Here is a 21,755-nt window from a genome sequence, read left to right as displayed (position 1 = left end):
CACCAGTTGGATGTGGCTGAAAAGGGAAGCAGAGCCAGAGTATCTGTCTGAATCTTTTAGTTCATATTGAGCTCCTACTGCCAGGGTCTTGGATGAGGAGGACTCTTTGAATATAAAAGTATAATAGTAGCTAACACATTTATTAAGTACTTACAGGCCAAACACTGTACTCAGTATTTTTTCCTCAGTTCTTTTTGAGATGTAATTTATATGTCATAAAATTCATGCTCTTAAAGTGTACAATTCAGTAGTTTTTAGCATATTCACAAGGTCATGCAACCATCTCCACTATCTTACTCCAGAACATTTTCATCACCCTAAAAAGAATCCCCATAACTGTTAGTGTGCACTCCCTATCTCCTGTTCCCTCCATGTGCTGGCAACTGCTAATCTGCTTTCTGCTTCTCTGGATTTACCTTTTCATAAAAGTGGAATCATACTATGTGTGGTCTTTTGTGTCTATCTTCTCTCAACATAAAGCCTTCAAGGTTCATCCACGTGGTAGTGGGTGTCAGTACTTACGCCTTCTTATTGCTGAATGATAGGGCACTGCGTGGATGTACCACAGTTTATCCATTCATCTATTAATGGTCATTAGATTGTTTTACCTTTTGGTCATTGTCTGTACTGCTGCTGTGAACATCATGTCCAGGTTTTTATTTGAGCACTTGCTTTAAGTTTTCTTGGGTGTATATAGCTAAGAGTGGAATTCTGGGGTGTATGGAATTCTACGTTTAACCTTTTGAGGAACTGCCAAACAGTTTTCCACCACTGTAACCAGTGGCTACACCATTTACATTCCTTTGCATTATCTGATCCATCCTCACATAAGTTTCATGAGGTGTAAATATAATTATTATCCACCCCCACTTTCAAATGGGAGAATTGAAACTCAAAGAGTTCTCAGCTCAAGGTCATACAACCAGTAATTTGGTGATTCTTTGGCCAGTGCTAGCTGTGAGCACTGAAGCGGTGTTTCTTCTTCCAGGCCCTGTTTCATACCATCAGGGTGAGGATGTTTGACTGCGTTGTTCATGTGATATACCTAGTACCTGGCACACCCCAGCACTCACATGGTTATTGAAGAAAATGCCATTTTTTCTGATCTTAGTGGCTTGATCAGGAACTCGAGAGAGGCATCTGTTCCTTAGGAGGTTCTGTACTCTGCAGTTTGTCATCTTCCCACTGGGTTTTCTGTTTCACTCTCTGTACCAGGTGCTGCAGACCTCCCCTGAGCCTTTTGCTGTCACACATCTTCCTTGGAGACCCAGCCTGTGGCTGGGGAATGAAATGTGTAGAATATGCTAGGCAGAGGTGACTTCTGTTTCTCACAAGTGCTTGTCATTAATTTGACTGTTTAAACCTGTTCTCTCTCTGGTCTAAGGCCACTGACTACCTGCCCTTTTCTCCTCCAGGCAAAACCCATTTATGGTGGCTGGCTGCTTCTGGCTCCAGATGGGACTGACTTTGACAACCCAGTGCATCGGTCTCGGGTAAGGGAATCAGTGAACTCCTGGGGTGGGAGGAACCAGAGAGGGGCTCCCCTAAGGGTGAATTGACAGAAAGGAAGAAGGAGATGTGGATTTGACAAGTGGATTGCTGAATGGTATGATCAGCAGGGAACCCCATTGGAAAGTTCATAGAACCCATAGGAAAAGTCTCACTTACACCTAGTTAAGCCTAGTGCTTCCTTCAAAATAAGTTCTCACATGGTGCTGCCTGTTTCATGGGTCATCCTGACTCTAGAAATAGTTAAATGGAAAAGTTAAATAGTTAACAGAAAAGGCAAGGGGGCAATTCAGCAAATGTTTGCAATTACATGCTAGTTGGGCTCCCAGTTTCTTCAGTGTCAGGGCCCTCCTTCCCTCTTCACTTTCCTCTCCTCTTGTCTTCCCCAGCCAGCGAGGGGCTCAGCAAATGAGTGCCAGTGAAGGAATGAGGGTCTGAGGACCAACTTTCGTTTTTGTTCCTGCTCTCCTAGGCACTCCAGCCCAATGTGGGTTCCTGCTGTGCGCAGGCTGCTGGTGCCTTGTTCCTGACCAGTGGTTTATGCCTCTGCCAGGGATCCCCTTTGAATTTGACTCCAGTGAAAACGATATGTTTCCTTTTCTAAATGCTCTTTTCCAGGTGCTGCAACCTGTACCCCACCCATTGCTGCAGCTCTGCTCCCTTCTTGTCCCCTGATCTCCCAGAGAGCCTCTGACTGCCTCTTGATCTCTGCTGCTGCCAGCCCGAACACCACACTCGCGGGGGGCAGCACAGTGCCCCACACGCCTTGTGTATGGTTCTTTAGGATTCCTTCTACAATGGGCTTTGTCCTTAAAGGCTACAAATTGGAGCCTTGGGAATGTTTCCTAGGCAGTTTCCCCTTGGACACCCAGCATGGAACCAGTCCTCTACTGGTCCTCTTTGTAAGGGGGAAGAGTGTCTGTTTCTGCCACCCAGGCCAGAGGACTATGTTTCAATGCCTGTAGTAACCAGGAAGCAGCTCCTTTTCCCATTTGTATTTACATCTTACAGAATTGCCATTCCCAGCTTCTAATGGGAAAATCATTATTATAAATGATGTAATTCTGGCTCAAAGAAAAGAGGCATGATATTTTAGATAATTCTTATGGCCTTATTGTCCGTAAAAGTATGAATTATGTTGAGCTTTTTGAAGTGGTGAAAATAGGTCATGAGATCCTCATGAGAAAGGCACATACCCTCATGATCTTTTTTATTCTGCTCTCAGTGCCATTGGACCACCATTGGCCCCCAGTACCTGGCCTTTGGAGAGCAGAGAGAAGGCACCCTGTTAGTCATATATTCCCTGGACATTGGAGTTGTCCCCACTGATCTCATAGCTCCTCAGTTTTGACTTTTGTTAGCTCACTTCTCAGTGAGTACTAGAGCCTGGCTACCTTTTCCCCTGTCTCCCATTCCTTATAGGTCATGGAGACGACACCCTTTCATAGTAGTTTCCTAGATTTTTTCAGAAGCAGGGAATCAGTGCTTGCAATTCTCAGGTGGTTCCATATCATGTCAGATAATTCATCAAATATTGATACATATTATATAATAAGCACTGTGCTAGGTACATAAAGAATTCAAAAAGGTGACCAAGACATCACTGTTTCTGAGGAGCTTGCAAATTAAAATAAACCAGGCACCTTGTTAAATCTCAATAACTTATGTGGAAACACTATGTGGCTTGGGCCTCTCCTCTGGCCTAATTCTGGCTAATAAATCACCATTCTTCTGCCTTGGCTCCTTCTTTTCCTGACATCTGCCTCAGAAATGGAAGCTGTGGAACCAGCATTCTTTAGATACAAGTTTGGCAGATTCAGGGACTTAGCACATGGAGATCAAGGCCAGAACCCTCCTAAACACCCACTTTGGGTTCCTTTACAGAAGTGGCAGCGACGGTTCTTTATCCTGTACGAACACGGACTCCTGCGCTACGCCCTGGATGAGATGGTGAGTGTTTTCCTCTACCCACTCCCCATTTCTCTCTTCTCCAGGCCACTGCTTTGGGTCTGCATTTGCATCATCTGTGAGCACAGAATCTGTGTGCTCTCACTTAGACTCCTCTTTTGGGGCCTAGAATTTTTGAAGAGCTTATGACAACTGATAAAGATGACCCTTTAAAACCCAGACCTTTGGCTTGAGATGTCTTCAGTGGTCATGGGTGAGAGTTAAGTAATGAGGGAGGAAGTCCTTCTGTCCAAGGCTAACAGGGGTTGGTCTTGGCAATAGCATTCCTAATTAGAAGTGGAACAGGCTATGGACCTGCAGGGGCAGATCAGGGGCTGGCCCTAGGTGTGCATGTGGAAGTTGAGCACATATGCACCTGCTGTAGTCCTAAGACTGCCTCTCGGTTCTGTTGCTATAATTGTTCTTACACATCCAATTGCTCTGCAGAGGCCTGCTGGTTGTCAGTGTTCTTTTGGTCTTTAAGCCAAGGCATACACGCTCCTTCCTGCCCTGCCACCCACCTGGTTTGCTTCCCGCTTCCTGGGCTGGATGACTATGGCTCTTGGTCCAGAGGCAAACTTGAAAACCAGTCAGGTAGAATGTTCTGACTTTTCTTTTTCTACCCATTTTGTATCTTGATTTTTTTCTCTAAAGAAGATTGGTCTCCTAACTTTTCTAAGGTATGAGCAAATTCCAGGCTTTATGAAGGGTTGAAGGTGGATGATTTGAGCACCTTTTCTGGTTCTACTTGAGTATGTGAGTGTGTGTGCATTCGTTTGGACTGTATCTTTTTTAATATATTTTATTGATTATACCATTATAGTTGTTCTATTCCCCCCCTTATTCCCCTCCACCCGCACACCCCCTCCCCCACCATTCTCCCCCCCTTAGTTTATAACCACATGTCTCAAGTTCTTTGGATTCTGTATTTCCCCCACTATTCTTGCCCTCTCCCCTATCTATTTTCTACCTACTGTCTATGCTATTTTCTGTGCCTTCTCCCCCCTTCTCCTCCTCCCACTCCCCTGTTGCTAACCCTTCATGTGATCTTCATTTCTATGGTTCCACTCCTGATTTAGCTGTCCTCTTGGTTTGCTTTTGTTTTAGGTGTGGTTGTTACTAACTGTGAGTTTGCTGTCCTTTCACTGTTAATATTTTCCATCTTCTTTTTCTTATATAAGTCCCTTTAGCATTTCATATAATAAGGGCTTGGTGATGATGAACTCCTTGAACTTGACCTTATCTGAGAAGCACTTTATCTGTCCTTCCATTCTAAATGAAAGTTTTGCTGGATAAAGAAATCTTGGCTGTAGGTCTTTGGATTTCGTGACTTGGAATACTTCTTTCCAGCCCTTTCTTGCCTGTAAGGTGTCTTTTGAGAAATCCGCTGACAGTCTGATGGGTACTCCTTTGTAGGTGACTGTCCCCTTATCTCTTGCTCCTTCTTGGATTCTTTCCTTCATTTTAGTCTTGGCTAATGTAATTATGATGTGCCTTGGTGTGTTCCTTCTTGGGTCCAACTTCTTTGGGACTCTCTGAGCTTCCTGGATATCCTGGAAGTCTATTTCCTTTGCCAGACTGGGGAAGTTCTCCTTTATTATTTGTTCAAATAAGTTTTCCACTCATGGCTGTTTCTTTCCCCCTTCTGGTACCCCTATAATCCGGATGTTGGAACGTTTAAAGATGTCCTGGAGGTTCCTAAGCCTCTCCTCATTTTTTTGAATTCTCATTTCTCCATTCCTTTCTGGTTGGATGTTTCATTCTTCCTTCTGGTCCATTCCATTGATTTGAGTCCCAGTTTCCTTTCCATCGCTATTGGTTTCCTGGACATCTCCCTTCATTTCAATTAGTTTAGCCTTCATATGTTCCTCTAATTTGTGACTATAATCAACCAGTTCTGTGAGCATCCTGATCACCAGTGTCTTGAATTGTGCTTCTGAGAGGCTGGCAATTTCTCGGTCGCTTAGAGTTATGGGCTCTGGGACTTTGAGTTCTTCTTGCGCCATCTTTTGGGCTGTTCGTGCCTGTTAAGTAGCAGGATCGGAGCCCTAGGTGTTCACCAGAGCAGGGCAACTCAGTGGCTGGGTTGTGACGTTGTATGTGGGGGTGGGGTCAACGAGGAGCAGTGGCGTCCCATCTGCCACCTCCCACCGCGGCCCCCACAGGTGGCTGGTGCCGCAGCTGCCACCGTCACCTGGGCCCGCATGTTTCGTCCCACTGTACGCGAGTGCGCCACTGCCGTTAGCCCTCCACTGGGTTCACCCTCCTGGGGCCTGCGTGGTCCGTCTCACTGTGCACGAATGTGCGACCGCGGTCAGTCTGCCCCACACCCTGACTGGGTCCGGGCTACTTGCGCGCCTAGGTCTGGGGATCTTTTCTGCCCGACCCTGCTCTGCTGCTGGCTCCGCCCCTCTTACTGTCCTGGTTGAACGGTTAGTTGCTGTCGGACTTTCGTATAATTCAATTTTCTGTTTGTTGGCTGTGTCTTTGTTCTCCAAACCTTAGTTGTATTCAAACTTGGTTGTGGGAGAAGGCACAGTGTTTCCACCTATGCCTCCATCTTGGCGGAAGTCCTGGACTGTATTTTTAAATTGGGATTATCCTAGAAAATCTAGTCACATCATGTAAAATATGTTAGCGCCATCCCACCCAGAGTTCATTTCTTTGCTTCAAGAGTGAAAGCATGTTCTGGAAGTGTGAGTAGAGATGATTGTCTCCCCACTCTCCCACCACTGTATCCCTCAAGGACCTCAGAGACTGTGTGCCCTTGGACTTCGGGGTGGTTTTTACAGCTCATAGGGGAATAGGACACAGGTGGATACATTTCCACACATGCGTCCTGATTTTTGTGGTTTTTAAAAAGAAGATTTCTAGAGAGAGGGGGATTTCATTTATTTCTAGAGAGAGGGAGAAAGAGGGAGAAACTTCAGTGTGTGGTTGCCTGTCACATGCCCCCAGCTGAGAACCTGGCCTGCACGCCAGGCATGTCGCATGACTGGGAATCATACCCGTGACCCTTTGGTTCACAGGCCAGCACTCAATCCATGAGCCACACCAGCCAGGGCTAGTTTTTGCATTTTGAGGCTTTCTCTAATTTATTTCTGGGTAAATTAATGGGTATGTTATCTATGTATGGAATTAATAAGTATGACACCTAGTCCTTTATTAATTATCATTGATTTCTTCTTAAAAAGAATTTTCATCTTTCTCATTCTTCTGTGAGCACATTTGTACAGTGCAGATGGGCCACAGAGGATTTCTGCCATAGAAACATGTCGTCCAGAGTAGTTTGAGGTGGCTGAATTGGAGGTGCATGCCAGTGGGGTGGTAGAACTTGCTGGCAGTGGGAGCAAGGGCACTGATTTCACTTGGACCCTCATTTCCTTTGAGGAAAGGAAGCAGGCGTGGAGGTAACCCAGAGCTGCTTCTGTGTGTTCTACTTAGCTATGGTTTCTGAGTAGCTCTGGGGTGGGAGCTGGGCTGCTAAGAGCCTTGAGGTTTACTTGTCCTCCCTCTGTCTGCTGGCCTATTCTGAAGTCCTGCAAAGACTAATAATTAGAGCAGGAGCCTCAGATGTCACTGGATTATATTCAGGCTGGTTTGGACTTTCCTTGAAGACTAATTATTCTGGTCAGGAAATCTTTCTTTAGGCCTAACTAGAGTCCAGCACAATTCATTATTCCCTTCAGCTCAGTTACGCAAGCACAAAGAGGGTGACCACTGGGGATGCCTTTGTGTGGGCACAAATGCACTGCACACGCTGCATCCCAAGAGTCATGGAGCCATGAGAACTGACACCTTGAAGGACATTTCAGTCTCCCAGCAACCTGGATGTTGGTTGGGTATTATTTCATGTCCTGCTAGGGCAGAAGTGGGGCTGTGCTAGTGATGCAAGAAAAGAAAGAAGCTTCAAGAAAAACTTGGACTGCAGATAGGGCATTGGGGGAATGCCCAGAGCTGAGAGTTTGGGGCCATGGACCACTTTTTGGCAGATGACCTTGGAGCTTAAGGTATTGATCCTGTGAGTTAGTCAGTGCTGATCTGCTTAAACTGTAGGTGGTACAGATACACTGCACCTCCAGGGAACAAAGTGGCATTATTTCTGTGATGGTGAAAAAAATCATTGGTGGTTGCTTTGAAATACCTTAAAAAAACATTTCAGGCAGGTAAGGATTTTCTCTTATGTATGGGGACAGTCACAAGGAGGCATTAGGGTTGCACTTGGACGAGGCTGGGTGAAGAGGGTAATCAGATGCCAGCCGCCCAGTGGTTAGCATCAGCAGCCGCTGCCATATGGCTTACAGGAGGACTCCTGTTGCCCAGTGGTTTGCATGAAGACTTGTTCTTCACGGCCACTCACTGGATGAGCATCATCAGAATCCTGGAGCCCCGAACCAGGGTCAGCTTTCCTGAAGCCTGGACTCCTGCTTCCACCTGGACAGCAGGGTCCTGAGACCTGGAGCTGGAAATTCTTTTAGGCAGGCTGTGTGTAGAATGAATTCTAGCCATGCTGGAAGTGTTCTGTTTGATTACTTAAAGCTGTGGTCTTCAGTTGGGGACCACAGTACCTCCAAGGCCTGGCATGGCCTGGAGTCATCTCAGATTCTCACAACTGTGTGGGGTAGAGGGGGTTGCTACTGGCCTCTAGTGGGTGGAGGCCAGGGATGCTGCTAAACATGCTGTTTGCACAACAGAACAAGCCACTCCACCCACAAGAGAGTGATTGGGCTGCAAATGCCAAGAGTGCCAAGGCTTAGGAACCCTGTGAGATCTTGTCAGTGCCTTTTTTAAATTTTTCAAATATTTAAAAAATAAAATGTGAGTTGTTATCATCCCTGTTCTTCAAAGGTACAGAAGGATTGGGTTGTCAGATTTTCTGGGAATGAGGGACGCTGGCTGGTGTTGTAGGTGCCAGGCAGGGAACAGGGGTGGGCCTGTTTCTGGTGTGGAGGGGTTTCCATGGAGTGTCCCTGTGTATCAAGTGACCACAGGGCTAGCAGAACTGCTTATGCCTGGCTTTTACCTGGGGAGCACATGGGTATCATTTCCTGTGGCATGCTTGGACTATATCACACCTGTGTAATGGCCCCATCTTGGTGCTGGTCTCCAAGAGCAGCAGCTCTGAGCAGCTGGTAGCCACCACTGATTTTACCACTCCTGCCAAGCTGAGCTCCAGCACTGTCCTGTCCTCTCCTCTGGACCTCCCTAGTCAACCTGCATGTAATAACCTTCATAGCCTTTGGTGGCTGGATTTTGCCCTTAACATTTAGTTAAGGGCAATACCTTTCAAATTGTTACTTCATTTTTATACAATATTACTATTTGTTTTAATTTGTTTAAATGTTATCTTACCAACTAAATTGTGGGCCCCCTCCCATTTGGGGGCCCCCTGATAATTTTTGGTATCTTTCTGCATTGTCTGGCTTGAGGCTTAGATGGCAGAGACCCAGTCAGTATTTGTTCAGTTGAACTTGGCATCTCTGTAAATGCACTGCTGCGGAACTGCTGCTTTTAGCTTGAGAAGATGGGAGCTGGGGTGCTTCTGGGAGAGGGATTAGGGATGTTGTGAGCATGCAGCTTTTAATGGTTCCTCACCAGAAAGGGGAATACCCTCCAGAGGACCCCAGAGAACCAACGGGGGGGGAAGTTGTGTGGGCCCCCTTCACTAGGACCAAGAGAGGCATAAAGCAGTCACTGTGGGTGTCAGGAGTCCCAGGAGGAGGACAGGCCTCAGTTACTTGGGCAAGTGCCTGTCTCGGGCTGCTTCTAGAGCCCTTTCTGCTTGGGGTCTTCTGCTAGGTTTGGACCTTCCAGGAACTAATTACTGCTTTTCTTTTCCACAAGGCTCTGGGTTTCAACTACCCTTTGAGAGTCACTTTTGCTTTGGGGGGAAGTTTTTTTCTCTCTACACCAATGTACCCTGTAACTGGTGGGTGTGGAGAAGAGGCAATTTTCCCAAAAAAGGAAGAGAAATTTCCCAAATGCAAGCTTAGGCGTAGTGGGCCCAGGGCAGCCTCACAGACAAGTGGGAGCCTGAGCAGCCTGGCTGGGCCTCTGGTGTTCTAGCTGTGGGCAGAGTGAGGGGTCTGGGAACCCAGACTGCTGCCTTTCTCCTCTACTTTTGTTTTTCCTCCTGCAACTCACCCATTATTGTACCAAATCCTGCTACTTTTTGAGCTTTTGGGGACTGATGTAAGGCTAATGTGCTAGCACCTTCAGAACCCAAAGGTCACTTTCGGAGGCTTTCCTAGAGAAACACCAAGTCCCAAGGGAAAGCGGGCCCCGAGATTTGGGCAGGGTACACTGCACAGTGAAGCTCTGGGGCCCTTGTTTTCATGTTCTCTTCCTTTTCCCTCCTGGAAGCCGGCAAAAAGATGGTCTAAGCCTCCTTTGTTTCTAATTATGGTAAAATATATGTAACGGAATTGACCATTTTGACCATTTTTAAGAGTACAGTTCTGTGGCATTAAGCACATGTATGTTGTGCAACCATCACCCCATCCATCTGCAGAATTCCTTTCATCTTGCAAAACTGAAACATTGTTCCTATTAAACACTTACTCCCCAGTCCCCTTCCCTGCAGCCCCTGGCAGATCCCATTCTGCTTTCTGTCTAATTTTGACTTCTCTAGATTCCTCACATAAGTGGTATGTGCTTTTCTTGGGGAGTAGTTGTGGGTTTGACAATTCTAAAGGTTGTGAAGGTCCAGTCAGAGAAGCTACTCTGGGATGTGTGTGCTCGTGTGTGAAGCTGTGAGCTTGGTCTGAACACTTTAGAGCACACTGAGTGCTAACAGGTTAGTTTCTGGCTCCTTGACACTTTGCTTCCTTTAAGACAGAGTCCCAGAGGTTGTTTTGACCTCAGGACCTTTGCCCACTTTATTTTTGAAAAAATTTAGGCCACAAAACCCTGAGTAGGACACAGTATCCACGGCCATAGAAGAGTGAAGAGGGGGAACCTCACAGCTCAGCCCTACTGCTTTTAGGGCCTGTCTTTGGGGTTCTCTCACTCTCTCTCATCACATTGTTGTGCAGACATTCCCCTGAAGGAGAATCTCCTGAGGGCAGGCCCAAGTATCCACAGTGTAAGTAACAACTTCCTGTGGTTTTTTAGGAACTACTAATATTTGAGAACCCCTGCTTTAAACTCTGGCTGTGTTTCCCTCCACTTGGAGCTTATCTAGACAGGCCAGTGTGTGTGATCCATTGGTAACCATGGTGGCTCTTGTGTCCATAGATGCAGGGCAAGGCCTTGCGGTCAAAAGAAGGCCCTTCTCATGGTGAAGCTCACAGCCTTTGGGGACCCATGTGAGCATGGGAAGATGAAATACCAAAGCAAAACGGTGATGCACTTGTTAGTCAGGTAGTATGTGGTCTGGGGAGTCAGAGATGTCTTCTGGGAGGAAGGACAGGGTCTTGGCCTCCTTCCTGCTTGTCATGAAGGTTGGGGAGGGGCGGCATGCTCTGCCCAGCACTCTGTATTGGCCCTTCATGCACAATCTTTACTGTGGTCTTCACCACAACATGTATTGCACAGATGGAGAAACGGAGGCCCTGGGGGTTTGTGAGGTTGCTCAGCTTCTGAGTGACAGAACTATGATTTGTAAACAGGTGAGAAGCCTTCTGGGAGAGTGATGGGATCTTTTCCCAGCTGTCCTGTTGTTTGCTGTGTCTAGCAATGGCTGGCTCAGCCTACCTCTACTGTCTAAGTTCCGGGGCGGGGGGGAGGGATGGCCCGGTGGCAATGACCAAGAGCCAGACTGTGCTCTCAGCATCTTGCCCACCCCCTGGGTGTATCAGTAGCCACAGACTAACTGGCAGTTCCAGTAATTTCCCTTGTGTCTTCTAGGTCATTGAACTAAACTAATTTTAGACCTGTTAGTCCCTGTGCCTGGTTGAAAAACAGAGAAGTTTCCTCGGGCATGGGGAACGCTCATGTTCGAAGGATGGGGTGAGATGGAGAATCAGAGAAGATATTTTACCGATTAGTCTCCAGTTTTTAGATTTACTTTAAAATCTGTCATGTGTCGGGCCGTGCCTTGGCCTTCGCACTTTTTTCCTCATGGTTTCAGCTTCCAGGGGATGGAAGCAGGCCTGTTATAGTAGGTGCTGGGAGCCCGAGGAGCATAGGGAGAGTGTTCGTTTGGGAGTCTGGGAAATGTGGGTTTTCATCAAGTTCTGCTGTTTTTGGCTAAATGGCCTTGAGCCAGGCCCTCCTCCCTGCCTATTTTCCCTGAAAAGGAACCTCACAGCATTGTTGGGCCTGTAGTAAGCCTGGGACAACCTTCCTCTCCTCTGCTCCGCTGCTCTTCCCCAGTGCTTTGCTTGCCATGATAATAATGGTAGTTCTAAAAATTAACTTTGAACACAGAAGTGTTTGTTTTTATCCTTACACTAGCCTGTGAGCAAGATGGGGCTCCCAAAGAGGGAGAGCAGCCCCCATGTCCCTGCAGATGCACTGCATTTCACCGAGGTCTCTAGGTGCTTTCATGTACAGGCTGGGAGACTTCTGCCAAGTGGAATTCTGCGCAGAGTTTCCTGTGGCCACTAGAACAAATTGCAACTAATCTGGAGGCTTAAAGCAACACATTTGTTCTCTTACAGTTCTGGAGGTCAGGAGTTCAAAACCAGGATCTCTGGATTGGGCTAAAGTCAAGGTGCCAGCAGGGCAGGTTCCTTCTGGAGGCTCCAGGGGAGAACCTGGGTCCTTGCCTTTCTCTGGTTCCAGGGGCCGCCTGCCTGCCTTCATATGGTTTTATTTTTTGTTTATTGGCTTTTAGAGAGAAAGGGAGCAAGACAGACAGAAACACTGATGTGCTGTTCCACTTACTGATGCATTTTTTGATTCTTGTTTGTGCCCTGACCAAGGATTGATCCTATAACCTTATTGCTTTGGGACAGCTCTCTAACTAACTGAGCTACCTGGCCAGGGTCAATCTAAGTTTTAAAATGGGTGTGATCTGGTGCTACTTGAGTTGCATTTGTAGACTGTTTGCAATCCCTCCTTTCCCCAGCCCCTCCCCAGCCAGAGTGAAGAGTATACCTGACAGATGTCCTCCTGGGGCAGGTTGTCCCTGTGCCTGCAGGGACAAGGCACTTCTTCATGTGTTGACCATTTAACTAACTTATTTTTCCACAACATTTAACTTGTGAGTGCTTGCCACTGTTGGCTGATGCGTGAACAAGTCTTTCTAGATAATCTTGAGGTCAGTGTAGGGGCTGATGTTCAGGAGGAAAAGTGGAGAGTAGCTGGGAGATGGTCAGGGGGCTACTGGCTACTCAGTGGGCCATGGCCCAGTGTGCTGGCTCTCCAGGTAGGCACATCCTGGGAGTGTTCAGGAGTTGTAGACCAGCAGGGGTATTCAGAAGGTGAGTCCAGTGTATTGAGGTGTTTGACCCCTGCCCACTTTAGTTTCCTTAGATCTGAGTCCCTCGTCCCATCTTTCCTTAATCATGGCAACTAAAAATACTTTTTGCCTCTTGGGAGGGATGTTGTAATAATTCATTGCTTAATGACTTAAGTATGTTAAAGATAAACTAGAATCTGTAAGTATATATTATGCATGCAAGGCCTTCCTTGGCTGGAAGGTGAGGTACTAGTGCAGTCCCTGTGGTGTTTGTGCGGTAGCCTCCTGGCAGCAGGAGTAGATAGCAGGATGAGGGGTGATTGCTGGGAGTGCGAGCCCCCTGTACTTGGCCTGCGGGCTTCCTGCAGGCCACTTTGGGCCACCTTGAAGTGATTTTGACATGTTAAAGTGAGTGAGGTATACCATAGATGAGCCCAGGTGGGATGGGGAGTCTTCAGAGCCAATTGACAATGAAGTCCTGTTGGCAGAAGATAGGGGGTCAGTGCTGAAGCCTACAAGTGCCATGTGCCTGTTTCCTTTAATGAGATAGGTGAGAGTTCGTCTACTAGAACGAACCTAGCAGATGCAGGGGCATTTTCTGTGTGTCTCTATGGGATCTTCAGTGCACATGTTATTCTCTGCAACCTGGGAGCTGAACTTTTGCCTCCGCTACCTTACCTTTCACCTAAGTTGGGTAGGAGCTTGGGCAGGCACAGGCTTGTTAAGGCGTTTGAACTTGGTATCTATTGGAAAGTGCACTGTTTTGCCTCTGGTAACTTTTTCTGGTCATTTACAACTCTGCATGCTGAACCAAGTGATGTTTTCCACATAGGGAACAGTTAGGGGATGGAAGCCACCAGCGGTTAATAATGGGAATGTTTGGGCGATGAACAGAGCAGACTTCTGGGGGTTAGATCAGAGAGGTTTCTAGAGGACCCTGATCTAGATCTTTGTTTTGTGGGTAGGGAGACCCAGCACAGTAGGTCACACACTGGCCCATGGGGCATCAACCGGTAAGTGAGGAGTGAGTAGCTAGGTTCCCTGCTTTCCTGGCCCCGATCTGGGTAGTGGTGGGAAGGGGAAGGGTCCCTGTTTTATGTACTGGGGCTGGAGTCTGGGGCGGTACAGGCATTTGTACTTAGGGTGTTAGGATCTTTTACATGGATCTTTTAATTTGTTCCCTTGGAGAGGGAAGAGTTAGAGGCAGACATACAGGAACAGGTGGCTAAAGGGGGTCAGGTTGAAGGGAACAAGCAAACACCAGCCAGGTGAGATGGGAGGGCTGGGCTGGAAGCCATGAATCATTCTCAAGGACCAAGAGAAGGCCAGGGTCAGACGTGATCTTTCTTCTTCTGTTCCTTGTCCCCAGGACGCTTATCTCCACGAGGGCCTCCCTCTGCAGGACAATGAGCACCTTGAGGCAGGGCCTGATATTTGCCTGCATAGACAGGACATTGAATAGTATGTCCAGGTATGGGAGAAGCTCAGTGCATGTTGGCTGATAGGATGGTGAGTCAATTGGTCTGCCATTGGCCTTCTCTTTGGTGTTTGAGTCTGTTGTAAACATTTTAAGAAGGTCTCCTCCTGAGAATCTGCCTTCTCTCACTTTGACATCACACTGACAGAATTTAGCAACTTTGGGTTGCTTTGTGAATACCATTCTTTTCTCACTGGAACTGTCCAGTGTGCTTACCTTCTCAGTTATGTAAGTGGTGAATCAAATACAAAAAAATAGTAATTACGTGACTGCCTCTCTGTTCAGTGCCCATGAGCCATAATGAGATACCCCACATTCTTCTCTCTGTCTTCCCCAGGGTGCCTGCAGCTTTTGAGTGAGGAGACTTCTGGACACCCACGATTAATTAACAGAGGAGGCTGGCAATGGTTTCACGTCTTATCCCTTTAGGTGCCATCTGTCCAGCTCTTGGAGTGTGTACAACTCTTTTAGTGATGGAAGGAGGTGATGGGGTGGTTGGAGGAGCAGTTCTTTTGGGTTGGTGAGGCACTTTTATGGCCTTTGCTCTGCTCCTGGATAGCAGCAGAGGATGGGCCTCATTGACGTCCTTGTTGGAGATCATGCGAGCCATGAATGGACTTCTCTGTGGCCCTCAGAATGAACGTTTATGATAATGGACTGGGTGGTTCCTTCCCTCCTTGCAGAGAGAGAAATGACTTTGGGTATTAGGAAAGTAAACAGCTTGAAATAATGGGTTAGGAAACTAAGTAGCAGCAGGGAAAGAACTGTTGAAAAAGAGTCATTTTATGGAAGTTAGCAGCAGAAAACATTTGGGTTGAAAAATAGCCAGGTAACTAGTATTAGTGTGTTCATTGTGTGCATGCAGTCCTCACACACTCACAAACACACATGTCTTGGCAACTCGAGGCCAGGCTGCAGAGCCTTCGAGAGGCACGGTCCCTGCACCTTTACTTTTCACGTCCCTCTTGCTCCACCACCTACTCAGGACCCCACCTATGTGCACCCAGCTCTTCCTGCCTGACCATATCTTTTGCTTTGGACCTTCTTGGGAAATAGGAAATAACTGAGAGTCTGAAGAGCCAATCCACTTAAGATGTTCATTGTAAGTAGGCAGCTTACTGCGTTGCTGTCAATGTCTTCTGCCCTCCCTCTACTCCACAAACACTTTTTCAGAAGAATCTTTTCTTTGTCAGGGAAGGTAAGGGAATGTTCTTTATGGTGGGAAAGGTCTCTAAACCCAGGGAATGATTCCACTGGTGGAATCTCAGAGACAATGGTAAGCCAAGTGGGGCTAATTATGTAGTAGGTGTGTTAGTTTCCTGTGGCCTCTAGAACAAATTGCAACTAATCTGGAGGCTTAAAGCAACACATTTGTTCTCTTACAGTTCTGGAGGTCAGGAGTTCAAAACCAGGATCTCTGGATTGGGCTAAAGTCAAGGTGCCAGCAGGGCAGGTTCCTTCTGGAGGCTCCAGGGGAGAACCTGGGTCCTTGCCTTTCTCTGGTTCCAGGGGCCGCCTGCCTGCCTGCCTGCCTGCCTGCCTGCCTCAGCTCATGGCCCCTTGTTCCCGTCACTGCAGCCTCTTTCTTCTGTTACTCTATGTCCTCCTCTTCCGTGTCACATCTCTCTCTCCCTCTCTCTTAGGAGGACACTTGGGATTACATTTTGGACTCACCCAGATAAGCCAAGGCAATCTCCCCATCTCGAGATCTTTACCTAAGTCAGAACTGCAAAGTCCCTTTTACCAACTAAGGTAACATTCACGGGTTCTGCAAACTGGGAAATGAGGATCTTTGAGTGCCACTTCTCAGCTGACATAGGAGGTGTGACTAGGAACTAATGTGAAGTGCTCTGGAAACAGAGTAGGGCTAGCAGACTCTGCCTGGGTGTTTCCATAAAAGAGATGATCTGAGCCAGATCTGAAGGGTAGAGCGGCATTGCCTTAGACCAGGCCAGGAGATCAGTGGGAAGGACCAGCCACCTTCTTGGGAGAAGTGTGACTTCCATGTGACCAGAAGGAGTGGGCTGTCTCTTCTTTACATCATTGCCCTCTCTGGTACTTCTCTCACTCTCATTTTGGGCAAGGTTAAATAGTGCTCCTGGTACCACTACTAGGCCTGAGGTGTGGGCACCAGACACAGGAAAGGCATTACATAGATGAGGGAAGGGAAGAAACTGGAGGGAAGGGACCACAAAAGATGGTCCCTGATGGCATAGTCCCACCAGGTGTCGCATGTCCCTCCTTCCACAGCTGTCTGTTTTCACAGTATAATCAGTCATGGAATGTCAGCATAGGAAAGGACCCCAAAGGACTGGCCCCTCATGCTGATTAGGGTGATAGAGAAGTGGTGTAGCTCCAGCCATGTGACATGGAGCCTGGCATCACAGACTTCTGACCCTGCTCCGACTTGAGTTAGCTTGTTGAGACAAACCCCACAACGTGACATGTGCTGTACTAGTAAGGCCCAGCATCCTTTTCTAGTGGCCCCCAGGGAGGTGAGGGAGGGAAGAGTCTCTGTGCTGTCCTTGAGGAGTCTGTGTTTACTTCTAACAAGGGTGGTGTTGCTTACCAAGCTGTGGGACACTTGGATGCATGAATAGGACAGTGCAGATGGAGGAGGACAAAGGCTCCTTGAAAGCCGTGGAGGCTTTGAGGACTTTGTGTAGTCCCAGGTATGACCCACCTCCAGCCACGTGGGAGCACCCTTGTCCTGGAGCAGAGGAGAAGGGTGTTTGAAGCATGATTCTGAGGCCGGATTCCAGCCCAGCTTTTGTGGCACCTGCTTTCTGTCCCTCCTCAGGTAACTTTCCTTTTGGGCTTCCTGGATGGAGGGTGGTGGGCAGACTGTTCCTCAAAGTCTAATATTGGCATAAGTGATTCATTATCCTTCCTTTCAACCCTTGGAAAGGAAAGGATGGGGGTTGTACCTGTCTCCCCGTTAACCAGTGAGGTTATGGTGGCCCAACAATGCTTCTAGGTGCCCATGCTTCAGCAGGAAGTCAGTGTGTGAGGATGCTTATTAGTGACATCAGGCTGTCTGTCTAAGGGTGTGGTGGCTGTATCCAGGGCAGAAGCCTGAGGCTCACTTCCTCAAGGCAGCCATGCACATTGTTTGGAAACAGTTTGCCTGTGTGATAAATGTAGAGGTAAAAAGAAACCATGTGCCAATTACAAGTGCTAGCTGCTCTCACTAGGCTCACATTTAATCTTCGAAATGGCTTTGTGGGGAGAGCAGTAACTTGCCTAAGGATAAGGTTTTTTTCCTTGCAGAGCTGGGATACCTGCATGAAGTCATGGGTCAAAGACCTGGAGGGTGGAGCTGCTCTGGCTCAGTTCCCAGACATCCCTACTAGCTCAAGGATTCTGGAGCTTTGCATGGTTAATGTTTGAAGAGCTCTCATATGGCAGGGTAAACCATAGCAGAAGTCTTTACCCCTTTGTGGTGTGGTTTGTGGATTGCTGACACCTGTTGAGTACCATAGCTTACCTAGCTGGCACAGAGAAGTGACAAGGGGCAATTAAAGGCCTAGGCTGCCTCTTTTCCTCATTCCGGTGGGGTGGGAGTGGGGTCGGGTGAGGTTTCATTGACACCTGGGTGTGGAAGACATGCCCAGCCCAACATCCAGTGCATTCACAGGAGCAGGCTCAGTCAGCACCATCACATATCCTGGTCCCAGTGATGTAGGGGGCTGTCCTGGATGTCTCATAACGGACCAGGGGTACGGTTGATACCGTGGTGTTGGCAAGGTCCTCGGAAGCATCCTTTAGTCTAGCCCTCACCTTTGACAGTTGAAACAGACCCAGTGGGGAGGAGGGGCCTCCACACACACCTACCAGTAGCTTTCAGAGACACCTTTGTCCACTCCAGGCTGTGCTTCTCACTCCTTGGAGTGGGGTTGTGTGAACAGAGCAGCGTCCTCCCCTTAATGAGCTGCGAGTGCCTGAGAAACAGACACACCTTCATGTTTTCTGTACCAGTAAACCCTCCTGTCTGTAGTAGGCTCTCGTAACTGTAACTGTGGGTGTCCAGGGTTACCCAGCAGTGGTTGCAGCACCACACAGCTCATCCTCATCCAGGGCCCTCTTCACTGTGCCACATTGCTCTGCCTTCCTCCCTGCCCCACCTCCCTTGAAAGGTGGAAGCTGCTGGGGCTCTCTTCACACCCTTGGGAGAGCTGAGGGTGTGAAGAGCGGGGGGAGGGCAGCACAATGCAATGCATGATGGTGGCCATGGGCTGTGATAGGAGAGTGGTGGCATGTGTGTCAGGAGAATGCATCAGATTTCTTACCTTTGGGGGCCTCCTTTCCAAGAGAAGAGGAGAACATAATTCATGCTATATGAGAAAGAGTTAAAAAACAGTCAGCCCCGACCGAGGTGTACCTGGGCATGGTTGGTACATAAGCATTAACATTTAGTAGTGTGAAGTGCAGTCAGAGTACCATTGTAAATGGGGTTATACTATTTCATGGCGGTGCTGTGGCAGCTTATACTGGAAGAGGGCAGGTACTGGGGGTGAGCTTTAGATGAGAGCCCTAACTAGGAAACAACCCGAATACCTCACCAACCCTTACCTCACTAGGTCGTGTCTGGCATGTGCGTTGCCTCTTTCTGTCCATTCCCTCTCCTGTCTTGTACACCTCTCCCTCTCCCCCTTTACCCACCCTCCCTGTTCCTCCCTCTCCCCTCTCTTCCTCCCCCTCTCCCCTCTCTTCCTCCCCCTCTCCCCCTTTTATTTTGAATTGCCCATTTTATCTCATTGCTCACTTCTAACATATTCTCTAAGGCATTGTGTCTCCTTGCTCCAAACAAAGGCAGTGTTATATTGCAAAGTGTAGCTAACACAGAGTTACTATTTTCAAATAAACTTACTTCATCCATGTAGACACAGTTAACTTGCTCTGCTTCATATCCTGAGACTTGTTATAATAGTGTGGAAAGCTTGTATTACTTGATCAGGAAAAGAGTAACTGCTGTGAGTCTGTGTCAGATACACACTGTTTGTTATTTATTCTACACAAACAACAGCCCTGTCCTTGGGTTTGGGTTTTAGAAAGGTGCACACCTGTAATTCTTTGTCTTCTCTTTCTTTTTTGTGGTAGGAATGGGGATGGGGAAGGCCAGGACATGACTGGTGGGAATTTTTGAAGGTGCCCCTGATGCTCCTTCCTTTCTCTTTATTTGCTTCCCTTGGCCCACTGGACCAGGCCACGGCTGTTGCTGAAGTAAGCCCGAGTCCCACCTTTGTGAAGCAGGAAAAGAGGAGTGAAGGTTTCCTCTGAGGGTCACTCAGCATTTTTACCCGTGTTTGTTACCCTGCTAGGCCCTGTAGGGAAAGACACAAGCTCACATAGGTGATGGTGATAGACACTGAGATGTCTTCTTGTATGAGAACACCCTGTGCTGTGGACCGTCATGCGTGCACTGAGAGCAGTGTTTGGGGAGGGCTGTCACTGCTGCCCTGGGAGAAGGAAGGCCCAGATATCTGCAGAAAGGAATGGATGTGAAAACTTGTATCTCTTCTGTTTGCTCATTCATTAACAGTTATTTGTGCAGTCACAGGTGTTTGTTCTTCAAGGATGCTGTGAGGGTGGCCTGTGCAGTGATTTGAGGGGTAGAAGTGGGAAGAAGTCTGCTGTATAGATCCTCTGGTTTAGTAATATATGAACATCTGATAGCTTGGTAGCAGTTTTGGTCATGCTTGTTTCCTCCATATATTATTAGCTTTATCCTGTCTGGAAAAAAAACAGTGTTTGCCTAATATTAGAACACATTCAGTTATTTGGTTTAAATTTTATAATAACCCCCCAAATCAAGTATTCAAACTAACAATGTTAGAAATGATCTTTTCATAACTGCTTCGGGCAACACATAAACTTTCCTCCACCAGGTGCCCTATTGAGGTTGTTGAATTAGAGGAACAGTTCTTTATTTCTGATGGTCTTTCCCAAGGAAGAAAATCATACATGAACACATCCTAAAGAGAAGTAGCACGCAGAGCTAACTAACTGCTTACCTGAGGGCCCAGGAGATCAGTCTCTGAGATCTGTGGAGGTTATTTTATATTCTCATTGGTGTGGCAGTAGGGCAGTGTTTTGGAGGGTTATGTAATTTATCCATTTCTCTTCCTGTACCTCAGTATTTACCTTGGGATCTTACTATGCTCCCCAACATAAACAAAGGCTGAAAATGGGCCCTGTGGGAATTTTAAAAGCATTGTTGGGGCTTTTCCCCCACAAAATAATACATGCATGTATTTTACAGTCAAATAATGTAACCGGAGGCTTGTAATGCGAGTCTGCTACCCTGCCCCCTTCTTCATTACTCCTGAGCCTGTCCCCAGAGGAAGTATAGCTAGAGAATTCTAATACTTACCTCTGTGTAAGTCACATGTTTATATTGTTACTTCTTGAGTTTCTGAAGATGGGAATTAGTTCTTTCATCTGCATGGTTTTGCCACACACAACACACACCTGCATATGTGCAGACACATATGTATTGTTGCATCTTTCCTCAGCCTTTCTCTATCCTACCAATATACTTAATGTTAGGGTTGAATCAGTGTCTAAATGACTGTGTTTAAATTACTATGACTGTGTGAAAAGTGTACATTCAAGTCATGTAGGAAACTAGGATTGTATTTCTTTTCACATTTAGTTTCTCTTGCAGTTAATAATCACCTCCTCCATCTTCATTGTCTGTTTAACCTTAGTTGAACTCTCAACTTTTTGACAGAACTGTAGAACTCCTCTTAGTGTGAGCAAGTACCTAGTACAGCGATTCTTTTTTTCAAGGTAACGTTCTTGCAGAGCCTCTATCCTCTTGTTCCCTTTGGACTGACCCTTCTCCAGGCCTGCTGCAGAGCTCTTGACCTGGGTTTTGCTTCCCACCTGGAAGTTCCATTTCTTTCTCTCCTGGATGTCTTAGATGAACCTCTTTGTTTGTTTGTTTACTTCTCCATTTGGTGAAGCCCCTTGACAAAGGCACATGGGGAAAAAACTTTGGAGAACTTGTATGTCTGAAAATGCCTTTCTTACCCACACTCTTGACTGGTAGCTGGACTGGTTATAGAATGTTAGATAGGAAATAATTTTCCTTGGAAATTAAAAGGCATTCTTCTTTGTCTTCACTCCCACCATCACTGTTCAGAAGTTCATATACAAAGGCTCTGGTTCCTGAATTTTTGTAAATAAATGGAATTTTCTCTCTGAAAACTTTAGGAGCTTTTTGAATTGAGTTCTAAAGTTGTATGAAGATATGCCTTGGCATGGGTCTGCATTTTTACATTGAGGTAGAAGCCTGTGTATGTACTAGTGTGGAGAGTTCTGTCCTTGTGGTCCAGAAAGTTTTCTTGTATTTTTTTCCTCTGTTAATTTCCTTTGCATCATTTTCCTTGAATTCCTGTTATTTGGCTGTCAGTTCTTTTGGACAGAGTCTGTAATTTTATTATCTTTTTTTGCATCATTTATCATGCCTGA

At 47.0% G+C, this 21,755-nt stretch overlaps 1 protein-coding gene across 7 annotated transcripts in view; it reads left to right on the top strand.

Moving 5' to 3' along the window:
• The window catches only part of MPRIP (myosin phosphatase Rho interacting protein), a 164,776-nt gene that overhangs the window by 34,219 nt on the left and 108,802 nt on the right, over nt 1–21,755 (top strand). For all 7 annotated transcript variants that reach the window (XM_037068876.1, XM_037068877.1, XM_037068875.1 and 4 more), the window contains exons 2-3: nt 1,416–1,493; nt 3,394–3,459. In XM_037068876.1, coding sequence (XP_036924771.1) covers nt 1,416–1,493; nt 3,394–3,459 — 144 coding nt within the window. The remainder of the gene's footprint in view (nt 1–1,415; nt 1,494–3,393; nt 3,460–21,755) is intronic.

The sequence above is a fragment of the Sturnira hondurensis genome, unplaced genomic scaffold (genome assembly GCF_014824575.4).
Source record: "Sturnira hondurensis isolate 20B ecotype Veracruz unplaced genomic scaffold, ASM1482457v3 Scaffold0018097, whole genome shotgun sequence".
NCBI lineage: Eukaryota > Metazoa > Chordata > Mammalia > Chiroptera > Phyllostomidae > Sturnira > Sturnira hondurensis.
This window is presented reverse-complemented; position numbering and strand designations above follow the sequence as displayed.